Raw genomic sequence first — 26227 nt, 5'->3', positions numbered from 1 at the left:
AGGGCAATTCCTATTCTTTTTACTTTATTTCCAAGAAATTATATTACTCTTGATTCTCATTCAGGCAGATGGATAATCCTACTCCACCTTTGATGGGTATTTAGGTTGGTATAGCATTTTTTCTTCTTTTTTAAATTGAAGTATAGTTGATTTACAATGTTATGCCAAATTTTGCTGTACAACAAAGTGACCCAGTCATACATACGTGCATTTTTTTTTCTTACATTATCTCCCATCATGGTCTATTCCAAGAGACTGGATGTAGTTTCCTCGGCTACGTAGCAGAACCTCATTGCTTATCCATTCTAAATGCAATAGTTTGCATCTACTAATCCCAAACTCCCAGTCCATCCAACTTCTGGCGCCCCTTGACAAACACAAGTCTGTCCTTCCTGTCTGTGTGTCTGTTTCTGTTTTGTGTATAGGCTCATTTGTGCGATATTTTAGAGTGCACATATTAGTGGTATCATATGGTGTTTGTCTTTCACTTTCAGATGTGATCCTAGGTAAGTAAACAATTCTCTGAGCCTTAATTTTCTAATATAGACATGGTTGTTAGATTGCTAATATTTAATGCTGAATGAATTCATATTGGCTAAGTGAATGATATCATGATTAGTATATTATGAAGTTGTTCACACTGTCTAACATGCTATATATGAAGTGAATTAGTTACAGTCAGTGTTTTATTGCAGGTTTCTTATTACCTCCTGTCAAGCACACCTGAATGGATTCCATGGCAACTACAAATAATGTGACCAAGTTGATTTTCACTGGTCTTTTCCAGGATCCAGAGGTGCAGAGGGTGTGCTTTGCAGTGTTTCTTCCTGTGTACCTGGCCACAGTGGTGGGCAATGGCCTCATTGTTCTGACGGTCAAAGTCAGTCAGAGTCTGCATTCCCCCATGTACTTCTTCCTGAGTTACCTGTCCCTGGTGGAGATCAGCTACTCCTCTACTGTCGCTCCCAAGTTCATCGCAGACTTGCTTTCCAAGGTTAAAACTATCTCCCTGGAGGGCTGTGTGGCTCAGATATTCTTCTTTCACTTCTTTGGCGTTACTGAGATCTTCTTGCTCACAGTAATGGCCTATGACCGCTATGTGGCCATCTGCAAACCCCTTCACTACACAGTCATCATGAGCCGGGCTGTGTGTCACCGTCTGGTGGCTGGTTGCTGGCTGGGGGGCATAATTCACTCCATGATTCAGATTATTGTCACAGTCCGATTGCCCTTCTGCGGTCCCAATGTGATTGACCACTACTTCTGTGACCTCCACCCCTTATTCAAGCTCGCCTGCACTGACACCTCTGTGGAGGGGCTTGTTGTGTTGGCCAACAGTGGATTAATCTCTTTCCTTTCCTTCCTCATCTTGGTGTCCTCCTATATCGTCATCCTGGTCAACTTGAGGAACCATTCTGCAGAGGGAAGGCGCAAAGCCCTCTCCACCTGTGCCTCTCACATCACGGTGGTCGTGTTGTTCTTTGGACCTGCCATCTTCCTCTACATGCGGCCCCCCTCCACCTTCACCGAGGACAAACAGGTGGCCATGTTCTACTCGGTGGTCACCCCCATGATGAACCCCATCATCTACACCCTCAGAAATGCAGAGGTGAAAATTGCCATGAGGAGGTTGTGGGGCAGGAAAGTGAAATAAGGGGTAGGATAAAAATAGAAAACATGGAAAAAATTAGAAAGAACAAGTTGATAAAATATGCATTCTGATTTTGGTCAACTGAAAGGACTTGAGCAAAAGTTAACATTCCTGCTTTCTGTTGTATTTTAGATGACCCTCTTATATTCCATGGTATCAGTCACAGCCATACATACACACGTAGCTAGCTGTATTTTGGAGAATGTTAAAATTTGAGCTTCACTTCTCCTTTGTTTCAGTAGCCTGTCATGTGACATCCATAGACTTAAGGAAAGAATCACTTGACTGTAATCTCCACTCTATCACCTTGTACCTATGCAACCTTTGGTTCATTCACTTAATTTCTTGGTGTTAGCACGCTGCAGTATATGGAAAGATAATGGTACTTGGAGACAGAAGATTATGTTTTGCTTTGTTCTCCCTCATCAATTTGATCTTGTTGGAGTTCCCAAAAGACTTTTCAACTTCCCTTTGCTCCCCTATAGCATTAATATGGCTGAAAATCTCAAATTCTGCAGTAGCAGCTTTATTTCATGGAATTAAGGGATATGGTTATAATGGAAATAACTGGGAGGTGAAATGCAATAAATATAACCATTAAGTATTAGTCTGAATAGTTTTGTTTGTTTATTTATGTATTTATTTAAGTATTAGTCTGAATAGTTTTTTTGTTTATTTATGTATTTATTTATTTATGGCTCCACCCTTGGCATATGCAAGTTCCCAGGCTAGGGGTGAAATCAGAGCTGCAGCTGCTGGCCTACGCTACAGCCACAACAATGTGGGATCCAAGCCACACCTGTGCCCTACACCACAGCTCATGGTAATGTTGGATTACTGACCCACTGAGTGAGACCAAGTATCAAACCCACATCTTCATGGATACTAGTTGGATTTGTTTCTGCTGTGCCACAAGGGGAACACCTGAATAGTTTTATAAGATGCTTCTGATACCAGAAAGATGATACTGGAATCTCGGCTCTTGTTCACGGCAGACAAAGAGGGAACTCCACGAACACACAGGCAGCAAGCAAGCAAAGTCTTTATTAAAGGAAAGCAAATATCTCCTAGGGCTTCTGGTAGGGTGGAGAAGAGCCCCCTTTCTCTATAGTCCTATAGGAGTTTTTATTCCTTAAAGATGGGGGGGAACCAATGTGGGGTCTGGGAAGATGTGGTTTTCTCCCATTGGCCTTGCTCAATTACCTATATCAGTCCTTGTCCAATAAGGTCTTAGGGGTGGAAACGTCCTGTAAGTCTCATGTTTCTTTGCCCTTTTCTTCCCATAAACTGAGTCACAGGGGATTAGGGATTAATGTCCATCTGGGTATAGGTGCACTTCCCATAGTAAAGAAGGCCTGTGGGGATGTTACTCCCTGGAGCCCTTAAGCCACAAATGTTAATCAATGGCCATATCAAAGGATGCATCGAAGCCCATATCCCTACATTGACTACCTGGGTTAATATTCTGCCTCATTTCCATTCCTAGACATTAGTTATCTGGGCACTGAAGTATGACGTAGCCATGTCCTAACCTAGTGCCTTTTTATGTAATGACTATGAGTTCAGAGTGATTTGCACATTTTTAAATGGTTTAAAAAGTAAAAGAAGAATAACAATTTGTGACACATGAAAGTTATATGAAATCCAAATTTGGTGTCCATAAATAAAGCTGCATTTGACTATCTCCATGTCCATTATTTTATGGGTTATCTGTGGTTGCTTTTGTACTTCAGTGGCAACGTAGAGTAATTGCTACAGACTGTATAGTCTGCAAAACTTAACTCTTTGATATGTAACCTTTAGGTGTTCTCTTGTAGCACAGTGAGTTAAGGGTCTGGCATTGTCTTTGCAGCAGCTTGGGTAGCTGCTGTGGCATGGGTTTGATCCCTGGCCCAGAAACTTCCACATGCCAAGGGTACAGCCAAGAAGAATGTAACTCTTGGCAGAAAATGTTTGCCAACCCCTGCTTTAAGTCATAATAACAGTGGTTGCTTATTCAACAATAAATATGGAGATCAGTGTTTCCAGGGTTGTTTTGTTGGTTCTGTGATGCCAGAACACCTGGTTGGTGCCTCTTCAATTCTTTTGACTCTTCTCCTATGGCCTTATGATGTCTACAAAAGCTCTAGATGTTATATCCTTATATGAGGGAGGGAGGGGCTGTCTTTTTTTTTTATTTTTATTTTCCCACTGTACAGCAAGGGGGTCAGGTTATCCTTAGATGTATACATTGCAGTTACAGTGTTTTCCCCCACCCTTTCTTCTGTTGTGACATGAGTATCTAGACATAGTTCTTAATGCTATTCAGCAGGATCTCCTTATAGATCTATTCTAGGTTGTGTCTGATAAGCCCAAGCTCCTGATCCCTCCCACTCCCTCCCCCTCCCATCAGGCAACCACAAGTCTCTTCTCCAAGTCCATGATTTTCTTTTCTGAGGAGATGTTCATTTGTGCTGGATATTAGATTCCAGTTATAAGTGATATCATATGGTATTTGCCTTTGTCTTTCTGGCTCATTTCACTCAGGATGAGATTCTCTAGTTCCATCCATGTTGCTGCAAGTGGCATGATGTCATCCTTTTTTATGGCTCAGTAGTATTCCATTGTGTATATATACCACCTCTTCCGAATCCAATCCTCTGCCGATGGACATTTGGGTTGTTTCCATGTCCTGGCTATTGTGAATAGTGCTGCAATGAACATGCGGGTGCACGTGTCTCTTTTAAGTAGAGCTTTGTCCGGATAGATGCCCAAGAGTGGGATTGCAGGGTCATATGGAAGTTCTATGGATAGATTTCTAAGGTATCTCCAAACTGTTCTCCATAGTGGCTGTACCAGTTTACATTCCCACCAGCAGTGCAGGAGGGTTCCCTTTTCTCCACAGCCCCTCCAGCACTTGTTATTTGTGGATTTATTAATGATGGCCATTCTGACTGGTGTGAGGTGGTATCTCATGGTAGTTTTGATTTGCATTTCTCTTATAATCAGCGATGTTGAGCATTTTTTCATGTGTTTGTTGGCCATCTGTATATCTTCTTTGGAGAAATGTCTATTCAGGTCTTTTGCCCATTTTTCCATTGATTGATTGGTTTTTTTGCTGTTGAGTTGTATAAGTTGCTTATATATTCTAGAGGTTAAGCCCTTGTCAGTTGCATCATTTGAAACTATTTTCTCCCATTCTGTAAGTTGTCTTTTTGTTTTCTTTTTGGTTTCCTTTGCTGTGCAAAAGCTTTTCAGTTTGATGAGGTCCCATGGGTTTATTTTTGCTCTAATTTCAATTGCTTTGGGAGACTGACCTGAGAAAATATTCATGATGTTGATGTCAGAGAGTGTTTTGCCTATGTTTTCTTCTAGGAGTTTGATGGTGTCCTGTCGTATATTGAAGTCTTTCAGCCATTTGGAGTTTATTTTTGTGCATGGTGTGAGGGTGTGTTCTAGTTTCATTGCTTTGCATGTTGCTGTCCAGGTTTCCCAGCAATGCTTGCTGAATAGACTTTCTTTCTCCCATTTTATGTTTTTGCCTCCCTTGTCAAAGATGAATTGACCATAGGTGTCAGGGTTTATTTCCGGATTCTCTATTCTGTTCCATTGGTCTGTCTGTCTCTTTTGATACCAGTACCACACTGTTTTGATGACTGTGGCTTTGTAGTATTTCTTGAAGTCTGGGAGAGTTATGCCTCCTGCTTGGTTTTTGTTTCTCAGGATTGCTTTGGTGATTCTGGGTCTTTTGTGGTTCCATATAAATGTTTGTGTCTTTTTATTTGGGAACTCATCTCTTGACTGGATTTTATGGTGGTGGTCATCTAACTGCTTTCCTTATATTTCCTTCTCTCCTCCCCTTGTTCTCAAGACCGCACACAGATGTTGGCAAGAGATGGCCTTTCCTTACTATCTTTGATAAAGTAATACGTAGTGGCATTGACTATCACTGCTAACCTGTTTTATCTTTCTTCGTAGGACTTACTGCTATCTGATTACATATCAAGTGTTATTTGTTAATTATATGTGACCATGTCCATATTTCCTGGTGGGTTTATGAAGGTGTAACCTCCGTGAGTCTAAGGATTTTGTTTGTTCTCTGTCAAATCCTCAGCACCTAGAACAGTGCCTGGCACATAATAGCATTCAATCTGATTTGGTGAATAAATGGATAAATGAATGGCTGGATGTGCCAATTAAAGAATGTGGCTCACTATCCTGCTTCAGGAGGATTGAGTCCTGAGCCATAGCAGTTGTGGACCTTCAACACACCCTGAAAAGAGTTCAGGTTGGAGATCAGGAATAAAGCACCCTGTGCTCTGGGAAACTGGCAGAACAGCATTCCCGCTGGTTAGATATTTTCAGGAGAGAAAAATTGATGAACCTAATTTCTTTCAACTTCCCAGCACTAAATTATTAACCTGTGCCTTGTGACTAACAGGTACCTTCTACCCAGATGTCTGCTTGATTGCATGTAGCCCTTCTCCAAAATCACATATATACTGACGTCTTCATCCTACATCTTCATCCTACATCTACGTCTACATCCTACATCTTTGGAGCAGTTCCTTAGCGCCATCTGAGAGGTTGTCTTTCAGGCTACAGATCTCAGTAAATCCTCCAAAAAAACTGAAACTCACAGCTCTCATGTTGTGTGTTTTCTTTTCAGTTGACGGTTTGATGACATCTCTTTCTAAGGAAATTCTTATTATATCCTATTATTATTATTATTACCACTATAATTTTCAATGGAGAGACTGAGACACAGGGAGACCAAGTGAGTTATACCTAAATCCATGAAATAACATGAATCCATGAATTGGAAAGTACAATGGAAATAGTTTAGCCCAACTTGGTCATTGCTATGGAAGTGGGAACAGGGAGAGTGAGAAGGGGAGAGGTAAAAATGACATGGTTTAAATTAGTTAATTACTAAACCAGAGCTAGTGCCTAGGTGTCCTGGTTCCCTGTCTAGTTCTTTTTCTTCTTTATATTCTCAGTAGCCCAGTCCAGAAAAAGTTTCCTTTATTTTTTCCCTTCACATTTCTCCTCTTACTGTCTCATTGTTGGATGCAAAAACCTTTTTAGAAACCTCACTACACTAATTGAAACTGATTTGTAAACTTTCCCCAAGTCATAGTTTATTTGGCAAAGTTCACCATAGAGAAAGGAAATTCCCTTGGGGAAATTGTTCCCTTGATTATATGTGTGGCTTAATTTATTTTCAGTAGTTGAAAGGATCTAAGCATTTTAGTGGATGGGTAGGTTTTCTACATGAAAAGTAGGCTCTTAAAAATCTCTGGTGTTGCTTCTTGCTGAGAGTTTATTTTTTAGGTATTACAAATCCAAAGATCAAAATGGAGCCACATCTCTTGAACTTTCTTTTCTTCTTTTAAAACTTTTTTTGTAATTATAATGACTTTTATTATCTAAAAACACCCAACACATTGGTGATTTTTTTGTTGGCAAGAAGATCTGATTATCAAGTAGAGTAGCTACCACCAGTTATCATCAGAAGACAGTCTAGTGTTGTTAAAAGAGGAAAGATTTCTGAGTTCTAGCAAGTTACTAGGTGTGGCTTTGGGAAGACAATTAACCTCTTTCAGTTCTTCTCATAAAATATAATGGAGAGGGTTAGAGTAAAATGCTCTAAATTATTTTCAACACCATTCTCAGAGTGACTTAGCTTATTTTGTCCTGGATGTTGCTCACTGGAGGACTTCAGTGAAAAATCAGGTGAGTGGATAGTACTAGGCAAACTCCTTGCTTGTCAGGGACCAGGATGCCCAGAGAGGAATTCACTGCTCCATCCCATCCCATTTTCCCCAAACCAGATCATCGCCTTGAGTAATGATCGACTCCAGCAGAGTGGCCAACTTCACGCTGAACTGGGGGCATTGAGGATACTGAGATCCATCTGATCCAATTCTCTGTTCCCTGTGGCAGAACAAACCACACCAGAATTTCTGACCTGAAGGTAGGTGATAGTGAGGCAGAGTAATAATTCAGGTAGTTAGTGTAGGAACATGAGTTTCAATATATTCCCTGATTAATGTCCATGGCATAATATTTGTAAAAACTAATCAAGACAAACAGGCCTTGCCTGTTGGAAGATTAACTATTGAAAGTACATTTGTTTTACATCAAGGTGGGCATTAACCCCTGACCTATACATTTGACTATGAGCAAAAAACAAACAAACAAACAAAAAACAAAAACCCAAAAAACGTAAAGCGTGGCGACTCTAAGTCTAGGGGAAAGAAGAATAAAAGGAGCATAAAACTTATGGAACATACCCTAACTCTAAAGAAGAACTGATAGCAGGACCCCAGGTTGGTGCCCCTGTTTTAAAGAGATAAAAGCCACCATAGAACAATAGAAGGCAGGGGGACTCTTCTCTCCCCTTCCAGTGTCTGTGCTGGGAGCTATTTGCTTTTCTGTAGTAGACTTTTTGCTTGCTGTGGCTGTGGTGTAGGCTGGCAGCTCTGGCTTCAACTGGACACCTAACCTGGGAACTTCCATATGCTATAGGTATGGCCCTAAAAAGGACCAAAAAAAAAAAAAAAAAAAAAAGTAAGGTTATCAGTTATTTTTCCTCTTTGAAAAAGTCCTGGAAAACTGAACTCTACGTGATTCCCATATATCTCTGAGAGATTTCTCAGATTGAGCCTAGAGTACTTTCCTAAATTTCAAGAATATATGAAAAACAAATTGAGTTCATGTTCAGATTAGACATATATGTTTGTGTAGGCAAATAGATAACCCCTGGAGTTTTTACAAAAGAGTGTATTTAACTTTACCCTTCACCTATGTGTTATGTTCCTATGAATTGTATAGGGTGGCGATGAAAGAGCATAGGGTCTGTGGTAAAGATGCTTGGATTGAATATCCTGGCTCCACTGTTGTGTTACCCTAGGCCCAGTAATTCACTTATTTGAACTTCTCTGTCAAGTGTATAAAAAAAGGTGGTAATAAATGCCCACATCACAGATCTTTTGTGAGATTTGAATAAATTAGTGTGTATAGAGCATGTATAAAAATCTTGGACATGAAAAAGCATTTAGGAAGTGTCGTTAAAGTTAAGGATGTTGAGATAGGGGCATTATTGGCTGGGTAGGCTCTATGTAATTACAAAGTCCTTCCTTATAAGGGAAAGAGAGAGGCAGAAGAGTCAAAGGTGTGATTATAGAATCAGAGATCAGAGTGATGTGAGGTGATGGGCTAAGGGATGCAGGCAGCCTCTAGAAGCTGGAAAAGGTATGGAAACATTCTCCACTAGAGCATCCAGAGGGAACACAACCCATTTTAAAATTCTGACCTTAAAAACTGTAAGATAATAAATTTGTCTTATTTTAAGCAAAACAAACAAACAAACAAAAAAACTTGGCCATGGTAATTGCATCTATCATTCTGGAAAATTTTAGGTCCTGGGGAGATGGTTTCTTTCAAGATTAGCAGAACTCTTTTCTTCTTGCACAGGGCCATTTTCTTTTGATTCTGTTCCCCCAAAATTATATTGCTCTGATTCCCATTCAGGCAGACAGATAATCTTACCATAGCTTTGATGGATGTCTAAAGTTGGTATAGAGAATTTTTTCCCCCTTATAAACCCATTGTGAAAGATGCCATTTAGGCATTTAAAGAAGCTTAATATTTCTCTTCCTATAAGAATGGTGAATTAATTCATAAATAAGCTGAAGGAATAAGGCATTTGGAAAGTAGAAAATATGACCTTTGTTACTGGAAAAAGATGGTAATGGAGATTGTGGTGTGTAGTCTGCTTCAAGCAGACTTTTTAAAACTGAAGTTCAGAGTTAGGCAAAGCTTCACACCTATGGTGACATAGAACCTACTCCACTGAGTAACCTGTCTCTACCCAGGGTGGCAGATGTGGCCCCAGGACAGCATAGAAAGTCCTGCAGCATCTCATTCCAAGAAAAAGGGGAGAGGCATGGTCCATCTCTGCATTCCCAATCTCTCCTTCCAAAAGCAGTCAGCTTCCCCTGTGGCAAGGCGGTGCCAGGAGTGTTAAGATGCTGTAGCTTCTCACATGTGGAGGACGTGTCAAGAGTGTAGAAGAAAAGCAATCCCTTAGCCTCTTAACCGGGAATGTGCTAATGAAACCTTAACAACTGGCTCTCTGGAAATAAAAAGTCCAGATTTGTAACATCGGCTAATTTCCAGTGTGCAAATCTTATCATTAGAGTTGGTTTTAAGCTATCAATGTGAAATCACTGCGCATGGAGTTGAGAGACGTGTGTAAAAGGATAGAGCTAGTCTGCACTGGCTCCAATGTGGCCCAATCTCTAAGACTGTTAATACTTAACCATGTCTTCTTGGAGTGTTTATTGGAGGTTGGAAGGTGTATGTATTTGATACACACCATTGCTTTGCTCTCCAGAGTGGTTGTACTGATCTCCAGTTCTACAGCTGAATATAGACTGTTTATTTTCTCTCACAGGCATCAGCTCTCCAAGTACCAAGCTTTTACTTAGAGTTAAAAATCATCTTCCTTATGATTTATTTGACATTAGCGAGACTTAAGTCCTTCCATATGAATCTTGATCTTTTTACTTATTCTTTTATGAATCACCAGTGTATATCCTTTGTCCATTTTTGATTGGGATACTTGTGTGTTTCTTACAGATTTAGATCATTTTTATTTTGGGTGGTAAGCCTTTTCATACATATTTAAAGTATTTCCCCCATTGTGTCATTTGCTTAACGACTTTGTTTATGCTCTTTTGTTGTTGTTTAAAAGTTTTCATTTTTTGTGTAGTAAAAAATTCTAACATTTATGTCAGACTTGCGAATGCCTGTTTCCACATTATAGTCATATTTACCACCTCTGCTCTTAGTTCTTTTGATGATTTTAATTTTTAGTTCTAAATCTTTAATTTAGAATTTATTTTGATGTAACTAACTGGGCATCTTTTAAATTTTTTTAAAAGGCAAACTGTCTTAAAAATCATCTTTTGAATAAGGTCCCTTACTTCGACTTTCATATGACAAATTCCCATATTTATCTATGTTAATTTCTGAGATTTATATAACTATCTATTACTCCTGAGTCAGTATCAAACTTCTTTATTGTCACTTAACAAATCAATACCTGAAGGGCAAACCCCCCAATTAATATTCTTTTAAAATTATTTCTATGTACTTATTTATATTGATGTATAATTGTCATATAACATTGTGTAAGTTTAAAGTGTACAACTGCTGCTTTAGCACACATTTATGTGTTGCAATATATGTACTGTGGTGTCAGCTAACCCATCCCATCACGTAATTATCATTTATGTCTTGTGATGAGAACAATTGAAATCTGGTCTATAAGCAACTTGAAAGTATATAATACAGTTTTATTTATTTAGGTAGTTAGTTAGTTTTAATTTTTTGGCTGTTCTTGCAGCATACGGAAGTTCCTGGGCCTGGTACTGAACCCAAGCCACAGCTGTGACAACACCAAAGCCCTAACCACCAAGCCACCAGGGAATTCCAGTATTTTTTAGTATAATTACTATGCTGTGCATTAGAACTTCCAGACTTATTTATCTACATGTTGCAAGTTTGTACCCTTAAATGACCGTCTCTCTGTTTTCTCCCCTCTTCCTCCCACCAAGCTCCTGGTAGCTGCCATTCTACTTTCTCTTTTCTCTTTTTGGCTTTTTTATATTTCATGCAGAATGATATCATATAGTATTTATCACAACATAATGTCCTCAAGGCATTCTTGTTGTCACAAATGGCAGGATTTCCTTCTTTCTCACACCTGAATAATATTCAGTTGTGTATATACTTAATTATATATTAATTGCAATATAATATGCCCTTTATGCATTCATCCACTGACAGACACTTGTTTCCATATCTTGGCTACTGTGAATAATTCTGCAATAAACATGGGAGTGCAGATATCTTTTTGATATTCTGTTTCCTTTTTAGATCCTCTTCCCATTTTAAAATTGGATTGCTTATTTTGTGATTAAGTTGCATGAGCTCATTACATATTTCAGATATTAACCTTTTATCTGATATATGGTTTGCAAACATTTCCCACATGCTATAGGTTGTCTTTTCACTTTACTGTTTCTTTTCCTGCATGGAGGTTTTATAGTTTGATGGAATCCCACTTGTTGATATCTGCTTTTGTTGATTGTGCTTTTAGTGTCACATCCCAAAATTCACTGCCAAGACCAGTGTCAATGAGCTTCTCCCCTATGTTTTCCTGTGTGAGTTTTATGGAACATGGTCATATGTTTAGGTCTTTGATTTAATTTCTGAGTGGCATAAGAGAGCGGTCCAATTGCATTTTTTTTTTTTTTTTGCATGGAATTATCCTGTTTTCCCAGGACCATTTGGTGAAGAGAATATTCTTTCCTGGAGTCTTCTTGACTTCCTTGTCAAACATTAGTTGACCATATATATGAGTGTTTATTTTCAGGTTCTTCATTCCATTCCATTGGTCTAAGTATCTACTTTTATGCCAAGCAATACCTTAGTGTTTTAATTGCAACAGCTTCGTGGTATCATTTGAAATCTGAGGATGCATCTGGCTTTGTCTGTCTTTCTCAGAATTGCTCTGGTCAGTCAGGGTCTTTTGTGGTATTATCCAAATTTTAGAATTGTTTTTTCTGTTTGTATAAAAAATGCCAATGGAATTTAAAAAATAATATATATTTTTTTTATGGCCGCACCCATGGCATATGGTTTCCCAGGCTAGGGGTCAAATTGGAGCTATAGTCGCTGGCCTATGCTACAGCCACAGCAATGCCAGATTCAAGCTGCATTTGTGAACTACACCACAGCCCATGGCATTGCTGGATCCTTAACCCACTGAGTGAGGCCAGAGATAGAACCTTCATCCTCATGGATGCTAGCTAGTCAGATTCGTTTCTGCTGAGCCATAATGGGAACTCCCCCAATGGAATTTTGATAGAGATTATGTTGAATCTATAGATGGCTTTGGGTAATACAAACATGTTAACAAAATTAATTTCTCAAATCCATAAACAAAAATATCTTTACATTTGTTTTTGCCTTTTAAATTTTTTACCATGTCTTATAATTATCATTTTACAGGTCTTTCACTTCCTTGGTTAAGTTCATTGCTCAATATATATATATATTTTTCTCTTTTTACAGCTGCACCTGCTGCATATGGAAGTTCCCAGGCCAGGGGCTGAATCGGAGCTGCAGCTGAGGCCTAGGCCACTGCACGGCAACATCAGAGCTGAGCTACATCTGCAACCTATACTGCAGCTTGTGGCAATGCCAGATCCTTATCCCACTGAGTGAGACTAGGTTTGGAATCTGTATCCTCACAGAGATAACAGTTGAGTCCTTAACCTACTGAGCCACAATGCAAACTCCAATATTTTATTGTTTTGGTGCTATTGTGATGGAATTGGCTTCTTTCTTTCTTTTTCAGATATTTTGCTATTATTTTATAGAAATGCAACTAGTTTCTGTATCTTGATTTTATGTTTTTCAACTTTATTGAATTCAGTGATTTAGTCCAATAGGTTTTCTGTTGAGTCTTTAGCACTTTCCATATGTAAGATCCTCTTTTGCAAATAACAGCAATGTTACTTTTTCCTCTCCAATTTGGATACCTTTATTTGTCCTACTTAATTGTTCTTGCTAGGACATTCAGGATTATGTTGAATAAAATGATGAGAGTGGGTACTCTTGTTTTGTTGCTGATCTTAGAGAAAAATATTTCAGCTTTTCACTGTTGAGTATAACGATAGCTGCGGGTGTGTTGCATACAGCCTTTATTATATTGAGGTACTTTCTAAATCCAGTGTGTTGATCATGAAAGGATGTTGTATTTTGTCCAATGCTGTTTTTTTGTATTTATTTAGATGACCATATGAGTTTTACCTTTCATTCTATTAACAGTCCATAAACAAAAATATCTTTACGTTTGTATCACAGTGATTGATTTCCATATGTTGACTCTTCCTTACATCCCAGGGATAAATTGCACTCGGTTATACATTTTTTAAGTGTGTTTGTCAACTCAGTTTGCTAATATTTTGTTAAGAATATTTGTATCTACAGTCATCCAGTAAATTGGCGATAGTTTTCTTTTGCTTATTGTCCTTATCTAGCTTTGGTGTCAGGGTGATTCTGGCCTCAAAAATGAGTTTGGAATTCTTCTCCTCTTATTTTTATTATTATTTTTTGGAAGAGTTTCAGAAGGATTAGCATTAATTTTTAAAAAGTGTTTTGTGGAGTTCACCAGTGAAGCCATCTAGTCCTGGGCTTTTCTGGGTTGGGAGGTTTTTGGCTGATTCAAATCTTGCTCTTCATTAGTATGTTTAGTTTTAAAAATTTTTTATGTGTCAGTATTGGTATGATACTTGTTTCTATGAATGATTCATTTTTTTAGGTTATTCAGTTTGTTGGCATATGATTGTTATGGTGGTTTGTTATAATCCTATGTATTTCTGTAGAATTAATTGTAATGTCTCTGTCATTTCTGATTTTATTTGTGTCTTATCTTTTTTTAATTTTAGTTTTACTAAAGGATTGCTAATTTTCTTTCTTTTTTAGAAAAACTGGCTTAGTTTTCTTGATGTTTCCTATTTTTTTTGGGGGGGTTTCTGTTTCATTTATTTCTCTTCTGACCTTTGTTATTTCCTTCCTTCTAGGTTTGGGTTTTTTTTTTTCCTAGTTCTTTGAGGTGTAAAGTTAGATTGTTTGAGATCTTTCTGTTTTAATACATGCATTTATCACTGTAAACTTCCCTCTCTGAACAGATTTGGCAGCATCTCATAGGTCTTGGTATGTTTCATTTCCATTTCATTTATTTTGAGATTTTTTTTGAGTCCCCTTTTGATTTCTTCTCTGACCCATTGGTTGCTCAGGAGAATGTTGTTTAATTTGCATATGCTTGCAAATCTTCCATCTTTCTTTTTGTTGATTTCTAGTTATATACCATTGTGGTTGGAAAAGATACTTGATATTATTTCAGTCTTGAATTTGTTAAAACTTGTTTTGTGTCCTGTCATATGTTCTATCCTTGAGAATGTGCCATGTGTGCTTGAAAAAATGTATAATGATTATGTTAAGTTGGATAGCATGTTCTATAAATGTCTTAGTTTCATTTGTCTAATGTATGGTTCACATCCAAAGTTTTGTTGTTGATTTTCTGTCTTGTAAATCTATTTATGGCTAAAAGTATGAAACCCCCTGTATTATAGTATTGCTTGTTTCTTCCTTCAGGTATGTTAGTATTTGCCTAATATATTTTGTTGTTCAAATGTTGCATATGTATTTACAATTGTTATATCTTCTTGATGAATTATTTCCTTTATGACATAATGACCTTTTTGTTTCTTATAACTGTTTTTGACTTAAAATCTATTATATATTGGATATAAGTATAGCTACCCTTCCTTTCTCTTTGCTTCCATGTGCACATACTTTCTTTTCTATCACTTTACTTTGAGTTCCTATGTATCTCTAAATCTGAAGTGAGTCTCCTGTAGGCAGCATGTAGTTGGGCCTTATTTACTTATTTTTTTTTTTATCTAACTAGCCACTATGTTCCTTTTGATTGCTGAACTCAATATATTAATGTTCAGAGTAATTATTGAAATGTAAGACCTTGGTAATGCCCATTTTATTAATTGATTTCTAGTTTTGTATTTCCATTTTTCCCCCCTCTGCTTTTCCCTACATTTGTAAATCAGTAGTATTCTGTGGTGGTATCATCTGTTTCCTCTTTCTTTGTATTTTGAGACTCTGCTTTAGATTTGTTGCTTTATGATTACCCTGAGACTTACAGAAAATATCTTCCAGATAAAGTAGTCCATTTTAAGCTGATGGCAACTTAACTTCGATTTCATATCAGAGATCCACATTTTTTATACACCTTTTATTATCTTGATATCACAATTTACCTTTTTAGATTGAGTTAAAAATGACTATATCTGCAGTTATTATTAGTATTCTTTTCCTTTAATCTTTATAATATTGTTAAGTGTTTAATACCACCATCCTATTATAGAATTAGAGTTTCTAAATTTGACTGTTTTTTCACCTTTTTCAATGTGTTGCATACTTCTGTATGTTTACATGTCATCAAGTAGCATCTGTTCATTTTGTCTTGAGGGTTCTTTTGAGCTTTTTTTGCAGTGCAGGTCTAATGCACTATAAAATGAACTCCTTAAACTTTTGCTTGTTTGAGAGAGTATTTCGCTTTATTTTTGAAGAACAATCTTACTGAAGTAAATATACGTGATTGACTTTTCCCCTCCAAACTTTAAATCTGTTTTTACACACTTTCCTACTCTATAGGCTTTCTTCTGAGAAACCTGCTGATAGCCTAATTGGCATTCTTTTGTGGGTTACAATCTTTTTTTTTTCCTCTAGCTGCCTTTAAAATTCCCTCTTTAATTTTGGACAGTTCATGATATGTCTTGGAGAAGGCTTTTTTCCATTGAATAAGCTATTTGTTTCTTGAACTAAGATGGTTCGAGTCTTCTCCTAGGTTTGGGAAATTCTCAGCTATCATTTCTTTTTTTCTTTTCTTTTCTTTTTTTTTTGTCTTTCTGCCTTTTCCAGGGCTGCACCCGCAGCATATGGAGGTTTCTAGGCTAGGGGTCAAATCAGAGCTGTAGCCACCGGCCTACACCAGAGCCACAGCAATGTGGATCCGAGCAGCGTCTGTGACCTACACCACAGCTCTCAGCAACACTGGATCGTTAACCCACTGAGCAAGGCCAGGGATCAAATCCGCAACCTCACGGGTTCCTAGTTGGATTCATTAACCACTGCGACACGAGGGAACTCCAGCTATTATTTCTTTAAATAGACTTCCTCCCCTTTCTTCCTCTTTTCTCCTTCTGAAACGCTTATTATTCTAATATTTGTATGTTTGATTGAATCCCATGAGCTTTCAAACACTCTTCTTCTTTCTTTTTTACTTTGTTCTCCTCTGATTGCGTTACTCAAAGTTCTTGTCTTATAGACCACTTATTCTGTCTTCTATTTGATCTACTCTGCTGTAGTGGCCTCTATTGCATTTTTCATTGCATTCATTTAATTCTTCAGCTACAGAGTTTCTTCCTTTTTTAAAAAAATGATTTTGATCTCTGTTAAATTTCTCATTTTGTTCATTGTATTTTCCCCTGATTTTGTTAATTTTTTTTCATTGTGCACTTGTTTGCCTCATTGAATTTCTTCAAACAGCTATTCTGAAATCTTTATCAGCTCAACTGCAAGTTTCTGTGCTTTTGAGCTCAGTTATTGGAGAATTATTATTCTCTTCTGGTGAAAAGATGTTGCCTTGACACTTCATGTTCCTTGTAGTGTTGCTTTTGCTTTTGAAGTTTCAGATATCTCCTCGAATCTACACTAGTTCCCTTCAGATGGGGGTAACTGTTCATGCAGTTACATCTGGTGTTTTTCTTTGCATTAGCACACTTTACTTTATACTCCTTGCTCCCTCTTGTGGTGGAACACTGAAGCTGTTTGTCTTTGGTTACAACTCACCAGGCTGGCTTACTAAAATCTCTCTTTTATTTTCAGAAGGTGATGCTATATAGCTCAAGTTTGGGGTTTCTCCCTTGCCCACAGATCCTCATCTGTTTTCCTGATAGCACTTCTCATACTGAACCCCATCTTTTTATTTTTAAATCAAAGTACAGTTGATTTATGGTGTCGTGTTAATTCCTTCTGAAGAGCAAAGTGATTTAATTATGCATATACACACACACTCTTTTTTTTAAAAAATATTCTTTTCTACTATGGTTTATCATAGGACATTGAATATAGTTCTCTGTGCTACAACGTAGCACCTTGTTGATTATCCCCTTCATGTATAATAGCTTACACCTGCCAACCCCCAATCCCACTCCTTCCCTCCCCCAACCCCCTCCCTCCTGGCAACCACAAGTTTGTTCTCTATGTCTGTAAACCTATTTCTGTTTCGCAGATAGGTGCTTTTGTGTCATGTTTCAAGTGACATCATATGTTATTTGTCCTTCTGACTTAACTTCTTTTTTTTTATTTGTAATAGTTTTTTTTTTTTTTTTTTTTTTGTCTTTTTGCCATTTCTTGGGCTGCTCCCGTGGCATATGGAGGTTCCCAGGCTAGGGGTCAAATCAGAGCTGTAGCTGCCAGCCTATGCCAGAGCCACAGCAACGCAGGATCTGAGCCGCATCTGCGACCTACACCACAGCTCTCAGCAATGCCGGATCATTAACCCACTGAGCAAGGGCAGCGACCGAACCCGCAACCTCATGGTTCCTAGTCATATTCGTTAACCACTGTGCCACGATGGGAACTCCTAACTTAACTTCTCTTAGTATTATAATCTTTAGTTCCCTCCATGTTACTTTGAATGGCATTGTTTCATTCTTTTTTAAGGCTGAGTAGTATTCCATTGTATATATGTACCACATCTTCTTTATCTATTCATATATTGCTGAACATATAAATGAGCTGTTTGTATATTTTGGAAATTAAGGCCTTATATTGCATCATTTTCAAATATTTTATCCCAGTCCATAGTTTGTCTTTTCTTTTTGTTTATGTTTTCCTTTTCTGTGAAAAAGCTTGTAAGTTTGATTATGTCCCATTTGTTTATTTTTGCTGATCTAAGAAAACATTGCTATAATTTATGTTAATGTTTTGTATATATTTTCTTCTAGTTTAATGGTATCATATCATATGTTTAATTCCTTAAGTCATTTGAATTGACTTTTATATATGGTGTGAGGGTGTGTTCTAACATTGATTTTCATGTGGTTGTCCAACTTTCCCAACACCACTTGCTGAAAAGACTTTTGCCTCCTTTGTCAAAGGTGAATTGACCATAGATGTGTGGTTTTTTTTCTATGCTTGCTATTCTGTTGCATTGATCCCTATGTCTGTTTTTGTACAAATACCATGGTATTTTGACTGTGGTAGCTTTGTAATATTGTCTGAAGTCTGGGAGGGTTATGCCTCCTGCCTCCCCCACTACCCCCAGGATTGCTTTGGCAATTCTGGGTCTTTTATGGTTCTGTATAATCCTATGGTTTCATAGGATTATTGGTTCTAACTATGTGGGAAATGTCATGGGTAATTTGATAGGGATTGCATTAAATTTGTAGATTGCTTTTAGTGGTATGGCCATTTTAGCAATATTAATTCATCCAATCCAAGATTATGGGACTAAAAAAAGTATATAAGGATAAATGAGTCAATCCAACAAGAGAAGGTAACACTTAAAAAAATTTATGCATCTGACATAGGAATACCTAAATGTATATCAAAATACTAATAGTTCTGAAGGGAGAAATGGATAGCAATATAATAGTAGTTGGGAATACCAATATTCATATTTTAACAATGGCTAGATCTCTAAAAGGAATCAATAAAAAACACTGGAATTAAAGTACACATTGCATCAAAGGGATTTAATACAGTTTAAAATTTTTTTTCATCCAATAGCAGCAATACAGATTCTTAAGTGTACATGAAACATTCTCTAATGTACATCATAGGCCACAAACCAAGTCTTAAAAAATTTATGAAGTTCAAAATCTACCAATGTTCTCTTCTGACCACTATGGTATAAAACTAGAAGTCATTTACAAGAAGAAACTGGAAAATTCACAAATGCATGGAGAGTGAAAAAACATCCTCCTAAATAACTGATGATTCAAGGAAGAAACAAAAGAGAAATCAAAGCATGCCTTTAGACAAATGAAAAGGGAAATAAATATTACCAGAACAGGGGATGAAGCAAGAGCAGTTATAAGAGAAAAGTTCATGGTGATAAATACCTACATTAAGAAAAAAGAAAGAACTCAAATAAACAACATTATTTTATACCTCAAGGAACTAGGGAAAAAAGAGCAAAAAAGCTTAAAGTTAGCAGAAAGAAAGAAATAACAAAGGTCAGAGTGGAAAGAAATGAAATAAATGCTTAAAGACAGTGGAAAATATCAATGGAACTAAGAGCTGTTTTTTGAGAGATAAAAAAATAGACAAATCTTTTTCTAGACTTACCAAGAAAAAAAAGAGAGAGGACTCAAATCAGTAAAGGAGAAGTGAAACAAGAGAAATTGTAACTGAAACAATATAAATCCAAAGATAATAAGAGATAATCATGAATAATACTCATCAGTCAAAATGTTAGAGAATCTAGAAAATAGATGAATTCCTGGAAACATAAAGCCTATCAGAACTGAGTCATGAAGAATGGAAAATATAATAGATCTGTTGCTAATAATAAGAGTGGATTCAAAATTAAAAAACTCCCAATAAACAAAAGCTCAGGACCAGATCACTTCACTGGTGATTTCTACCAAACATTTAGGTAGAATTAATGCCAATCCTTTTCAAACTCCTCCACAAAACAGAAGATAAGGGAACACTTTGAAATTCACTTTATGAGTCCAGTCATGCCCTTATGACCAAAACAGGGCATGCAATAACACTACAAGAAAAGAAAATTACAGGTAATATCCTTGTGAGTACAGATGCAAAAATCATCAAAAAGTTATGGCAAACAGAATTTAACAATTCATTAAAATGAGTGTATGCTATGTAAAATGGCATTTATTCCTGGGATAGAAGGGCGGTTCATCATTTGTGAATCTATTGATACACCACATTGACAAATGAAGTATAAAAATCAAGTGCAAAAAGATATGAAAAAAGCATTTGATAAAATCCAACATCCATTCATTTTAAAAACTCTCAAAGACTAGGTATAGAGAAAATGTACCTAACATAATAAAAGAGTGTATATATGACAAGCCTACCGCTTAGATCATAGTCAATGGTGAAAAGCTAAAAGCTTTTCCTCTAAAGTCAGAAATAAGACAAGGATGCCCACCTTCATTCCTTGATTCAATATAATCTTAGCCAGACCAGTTAGTCAAGGAAAAAGTAAATGCATACAAATCAGAAGAAAGGAAGTAAAACTGTTTCTATTTTCAGATGACATATATGTAGAAAACTCTATAGAATCCATTATAGCACCTGAGAAACAAATTTGGTTAAGTTGCAGGATACAAAACCAATGTACAAAAATCAGTTGCACTTTTTTTTTTTTTGATTTTTTTTTTATTATTATTTTCCCACTGTACAGCAAGGGGGTCAGGTCATCCTTAGATGTATACATTGCAGTTACAGTTTTTTCCCCCACCCTTTCTTCTGTTGTGACATGAGTATCTAGACATAGTTCTCAATGCTATTCAGCAGGATCTCCTTATAAATCTATTCTAGGTTGTGTCTGATAAGCCCAAGCTCCCGATCCCTCCCACTCCCTCCCCCTCCCATCAGGCAACCACAAGTCTCTTCTCCAAGTCCATGATTTTCTTCTCTGAGGAGATGTTCATTTGTGCTGGATATTAGATTCCAGTTATAAGTGATATCATATGGTATTTGTCTTTGTCTTTCTGGCTCCAGTTGCACTTTTAAACACGTGTAAGGAACAATCCAAAAGAGAAATACAGAAATCTCATTTACAATTTCACAAAAGTATAAGATACTTAGCATAATTTTAACCAAATGGTGAAAGATTGGTACACTGAAAGTTATAAAACATTGATGAAAGTAATTGAAGAGAGATATTCCTTGCTCATGGATTGGAAGAATTAATATTAAAATGTTCATATTACCCAAAGCAATTTACAGATCCCGTGTAATCCCTATCATAATTTCAATGGCATTTTTCACTGAAAAATGTATGTTGGTAACAGAGTAAAGATCTTCAATGTTCTCACTAAAAGAAGAAGATAAATATTTGAGATTCTAAGTGTGCTAATTAATTGGAGGGTGTGATCCTTTCACAGTGTAGAGTATGATAAACCACCAGCATGTACACTTTAAATATTGTGTAATTTTAACAATTATACCAAGTAAGTAAGCTGAAAATAAAGGAAAATCCAAAGAGAAGAAGAAAAAGAGATAATACTAAAAAATGCAATGATGATAATAAAAAATGTAGGCTATGAACTTGAATGAAACCTAAATCAGAATATCTTGTGATGGCTTTGGATTTCTAGCATTTAATGCGGAATGAGTATAGATAGGCTGGATAAAGTGTTGGTTGCAAGTGTATATTGCATAGTGGTTTATATAGTGTAACATGCTATATCTGAGGTGAATTAGTTACAGTCAGTGTTTTATTGCAGGCCTCTGATTACCTCCTGTCAAGCACACCTGAATGGATTCCATGGCAACTACAAATAATGTGACCGAGTTGATTATCACTGGTCTTTTCCAGGATCCAGAGGTGCAGAGGGTGTGCTTTGTAGTGTTTCTTCCTGTGTACCTGGCCACGGTGGTGGGCAATGGCCTCATTGTTCTGACGGTCAAAGTCAGTCAGAGTCTGCATTCCCCCATGTACTTCTTCCTGAGTTACCTGTCCCTGGTGGAGATCAGCTACTCCTCTACTGTTGCCCCCAAGTTCATCGCAGACTTGCTTTCCAAGGTTAAAACCATCTCCCTGGAGGGCTGTGTGGCTCAGATATTCTTCTTTCACTTCTTTGGAGTTGCCGAGACATTCCTGCTCACAGTAATGGCCTATGACCGCTATGTGGCCATCTGCAAACCCCTGCACTACACAGTCATCATGAGCCGGGCTGTGTGTCACCGTCTGGTGGCTGGTTCCTGGCTGGGGGGCTTTTTTCACTCCATGGTTCAGATTATTGTCACTCTCCAGTTATCCTTCTGTGGTCCCAATGTGATTGACCACTACTTCTGTGACCTCCACCCCTTATTCAAGCTCGCCTGCACTGACACCTCTGTGGAGGGGCTTATTGTCTTGGCCAACAGTGGATTACTCTCCATCTTCTCCTTTCTCGTCTTGGTGTCCTCCTATATCGTCATCCTGGTCAACTTGAGGAACCATTCTGCAGAGGGAAGGCGCAAAGCCCTCTCCACCTGTGCCTCTCACGTCACGGTGGTCGTGTTGTTCTTTGGACCTGCCATCTTCCTCTACATGCGGCCCCCCTCCACCTTCACCGAGGACAAACTGGTGGCCGTGTTCTACACAGTGGTCACCCCCATGCTGAACCCCATCATCTACACCCTCAGAAATGCAGAGGTGAAAATCGCCATGAGGAGGTTGTGGGGCAGGAAAGTGAACTTGGGGGTGGAATAAAAATGAAAACCTTAAAAAAAATTAGTATATGTTTGGTGACAAAATATACCTTCTGATTTTAGTCAACTGTGAAGAATAGAACAAAAGTTCCCCTCTTCATGGTTTTGCTTTTTTTTTTTTTTTTGTAGATGAGCCTTTATATTCCATAATATAAATCAGAACACTGTCATAGCCATTTATATTTTGGGGAATGTTGAAAATTGATCTGCCTCACTTCTGCATGGTCTTTAGTGTAAAGGGCATTGACTTTAGCAAGGGATTACTTGGACTGGAATCCCACCTCTATCATCTTCTACCTTTGCAGCCTTGAGTTCATTCACTTTAGCCCTCAGTGGTAGCATGCTATAGTATGTGGGGAGATTGTGGTGCTGGGAGAAAGAATTTTATGATTTGTTCTTTCCCTCGCTATCAGTGTGATCTTATGGGAGTACCTTGAAGGTTTTCTACTTCATTTTGATTTCCCTACTTCATTAACCTGATTCCAATGTGTACAGTTGCACAGTAGGAGCTTTGTTTCGTGGGAGTAGGGCACTGTTAGCAATGAAATGGTCTGTGGGAAGTGAAATATAATAAAGCTATTAGTATCCACGAATGTCTTAACCGGAGCAATTTTATACGACCCTTCCCTTTCTAGACAGTTATCTAGGCATTGAATTATGGCTTAAGCTAAATCTAACCTGTTGCCTATTTCAGTATGCCTGAAAGGATTTGACATTTTTAAATGGTTGAAAAAAATTAAAGTAGGATAGTATTTTGTGATACAGTAAAAATTATATGAAATTCAAATTTTATTGCCCATACATAGGGTTTTACTGGACTCTAGTCATGCCCATTATTTTACTTTTCATCTATGGCAGTTTTTGTGTTAGAACAGTATGCTTGAGTAGTTGTGATAGAGACTGTATGGTCTGCAAAGCCTAAATATTGTCTATGCAACACTACTGAAACCTTGCCAGCCCCTGGTTTAAGCCACAGTAACAATTATTAACTCCTCCGCACAAAATTTGGAGGTCATTGATTGCAGGGTTTTTTGTTATTCCTAAGATGCCCAAGTATGCATCTTCTCGGTGCCCCTTCTAATCTCTTGGCTGTCTGCTCATGGCTGTAAGATGTCTATGGCAGCTTGAGGTATTATATGCTCACGCAGGGGATGGAAGGGCTCTCATTTTATTTGAGGAGTATTTCCAAGGACCTCTCCAGAACATTCTTGTTTTGTTCTTATTGAGCAGAACTAGGTCACATGTCTGTACCTAGATGCAAATGAGACCAAGATAGTGAGTAGTGGCAGAAACATTAAAAGAATAAACTGACCAATTCATCTCATCATTTTAACTTGCAAAATAACTTTTCATAAGAAGAAGTATGTGTAGTTATAGCTCTACTTTTTTTTTTCATCTTTTTAGGGCCGCACCTGTGGCATATGGAAGTTCCCAGGCTAGGGGTCAAATCGAAGCCACAGCCACAGTAACGCAGGATCCGAGCAGCATCTGTGACCTACACCACAGCTCATGGCAATGCCAGATCCTTAACCCACTGAGCAAGGCCAGGGGATCAAACCTGTGTCCTGATGGATGCTAGTCAGATTCATTTTCACTGAGCCACGACGGGAACTCCTGTTTCAACGTCAATTTTAATCAAGGCTGAATTAATGACATTTGTGAGTAGCACTGGTGTAGAGCATGTTGATTTTGTGAAGTGCCATTATGGCCTTTGTAAGAACTTTCATTATAGAAAATTTAGTAAATATACTGATGTGGTCAAAGGAGATTAATAAACTCACATGTAACCAACATCCATTTAAATAAATACCAATCTGGATATTTTGTTTTATCTTTAGCAGGATATTTCAATAGCAATAGTATTGTGATTTTGGCTCAGATAATCTTTTCTGGAGTTCCCGCCATGGTGCAGTGGGTTAAGAATCTCACTGCAGCAGCTTGTGTCACCGCAGAGGTTTGATCCCCAGCTCAGTGCAGAGGGTTAAAGGATCTGGTATTGCCATAGCTGCGGCGTAGGTTACAGATGCTGCTCGGATTCAGTCCCTGGCCCAGGAACTTCCATATGCCATGAGTGTAACTATATACATTAAAAAGAAAACTTTGCTGTGAGGGTCTTCCTGTGGATTGTAGAATATTTTTTATAGCTTTTCTGGGCTCTCCTCACTAGATGCTTGGAGTGCCTTCTCCCCACCCAGGTTGGGACAATAAAAAATGTCCCTCCAGATATTGCCAAATACCCTGTCAGGGGCAAAATCACCCATGGTTGAGAACTACTGTTCTATACCTTTATCCACATTAAAGCCAAGGAGAAGTACTATTTCAGTTTTCTGATACTTAAGGCCCTTATTCCTTGGACGAATCCTTGTAATGGTGTCATTTCACGTAAAGCCCCATGGGTGAGTTTGCCATAAGCAAGAGCTGTGTCCAAATGACCTGTGAACAGCATAGAGCCCCAAAGCCTAAGGGCCCTGTGAATATCGGCTGAAATTAATTTAACATTTCCTATTGATTTCTGAAGTCATGTTTCCTACAGAGACGTCTGAGATGTTAGTATCCAGGTCCTGCTTCCCAGGAGGCTGTCTGCCTGATGAGGAAGGGGAGCCTGGCTCTCTGGGGACCCACCTGCTCTCACTTGATCATCATGCCTTCCCCCTGATGTCTCTCCAGCAGAGTGAACGCAAGGCTGAGCTGCCAGAATTCTTATTTCTCTATGGAACACATGGGAGGCAAGTCTACTATGTTCTTGGTCTAAGTCAGGTGGAGCAGATCCAGTGGCTTAGTCTCAGCATTCCCAAGCCTAAGGCTGTCGGGCGAGCAGATCCTCCATCTGGAAACTTCTGAGATGTAGGAGCTCTGATTAGTAGCTTGGCTTTACTGCTTTCTGACTAGCTAACTGGGAAACCTGCACAAGCTGAGGTCTTTTCTCAGGGCACAATAGTGTCTTTCTGTGGTCAGAACAGAAATAGGAACTGTGGTGAGAACAGCAAAGTTACAGAAACACTGGGGTGAGCATGTGTGTATTTTGTTTTGTAAGCATGTGTGTATTTTGCATGTGATGATTACAATTCCACTTTGAAAGCAAAGAGAATGTTGCAGAAGCCCATAGCTTTTTGCAAAGTGCTCTCACAGTGGTCTGGTCTTTGCCCGAGGCAAGTAGAGTGATAGATACTGGAATTCAGGGATGAAGAAGACATGACTATATGCTTTGTTCTTTTAATATTTAGTGAACACCAACAATGTACCAAATAAGTGCTAAGAAGGCTAGGGAAGATCTATACCCACAGTTTTTTTCATTCTGTGTTCATTCAGGAAATGCTATTTCCTGAAGCTGCTTCAGTTAGCACTGGAGATGAAGTGTTGAGCAAGATATCATTCCTTCCTTGAGCACGTTTACAATTTAGAGGGGCAGATGGTCACTTAACACAATTATGATTCAATGAGTAACGTGCTGTAATTCTAAGGGGTCCTAGGAGAAGA

At 38.0% G+C, this 26227-nt stretch overlaps 2 protein-coding genes across 2 annotated transcripts; both read left to right on the top strand.

Annotated features, from left to right (window-relative positions):
* The first annotated feature begins 727 nt into the window (after positions 1-727).
* On the top strand, positions 728-1742 carry LOC110259272 (olfactory receptor 4B1-like). The gene has a single exon (XM_021083059.2). The coding sequence runs from the start codon at positions 728-730 to the stop codon at positions 1652-1654; it is 927 nt and encodes a 308-aa protein (XP_020938718.2). The 3' UTR covers positions 1655-1742.
* Positions 1743-21802: 20060 nt separating this feature from the next.
* On the top strand, positions 21803-22772 carry LOC100523887 (olfactory receptor 4B1-like). The gene has a single exon (XM_003122792.4). The coding sequence runs from the start codon at positions 21813-21815 to the stop codon at positions 22749-22751; it is 939 nt and encodes a 312-aa protein (XP_003122840.3). The 5' UTR covers positions 21803-21812; the 3' UTR covers positions 22752-22772.
* Positions 22773-26227: the final 3455 nt, after the last annotated feature.

Source organism: Sus scrofa, chromosome 2 (assembly GCF_054392235.1).
Source record: "Sus scrofa isolate SSC_HxYL_T2T_F1_AM1 chromosome 2, Sscrofa_HxYL_maternal_Yorkshire_Landrace_v2.0, whole genome shotgun sequence".
Taxonomy (NCBI): domain Eukaryota; kingdom Metazoa; phylum Chordata; class Mammalia; order Artiodactyla; family Suidae; genus Sus; species Sus scrofa.
Note: the sequence above shows the minus strand (reverse complement) of the source record. Positions and strands in the feature narration are given on the sequence as shown.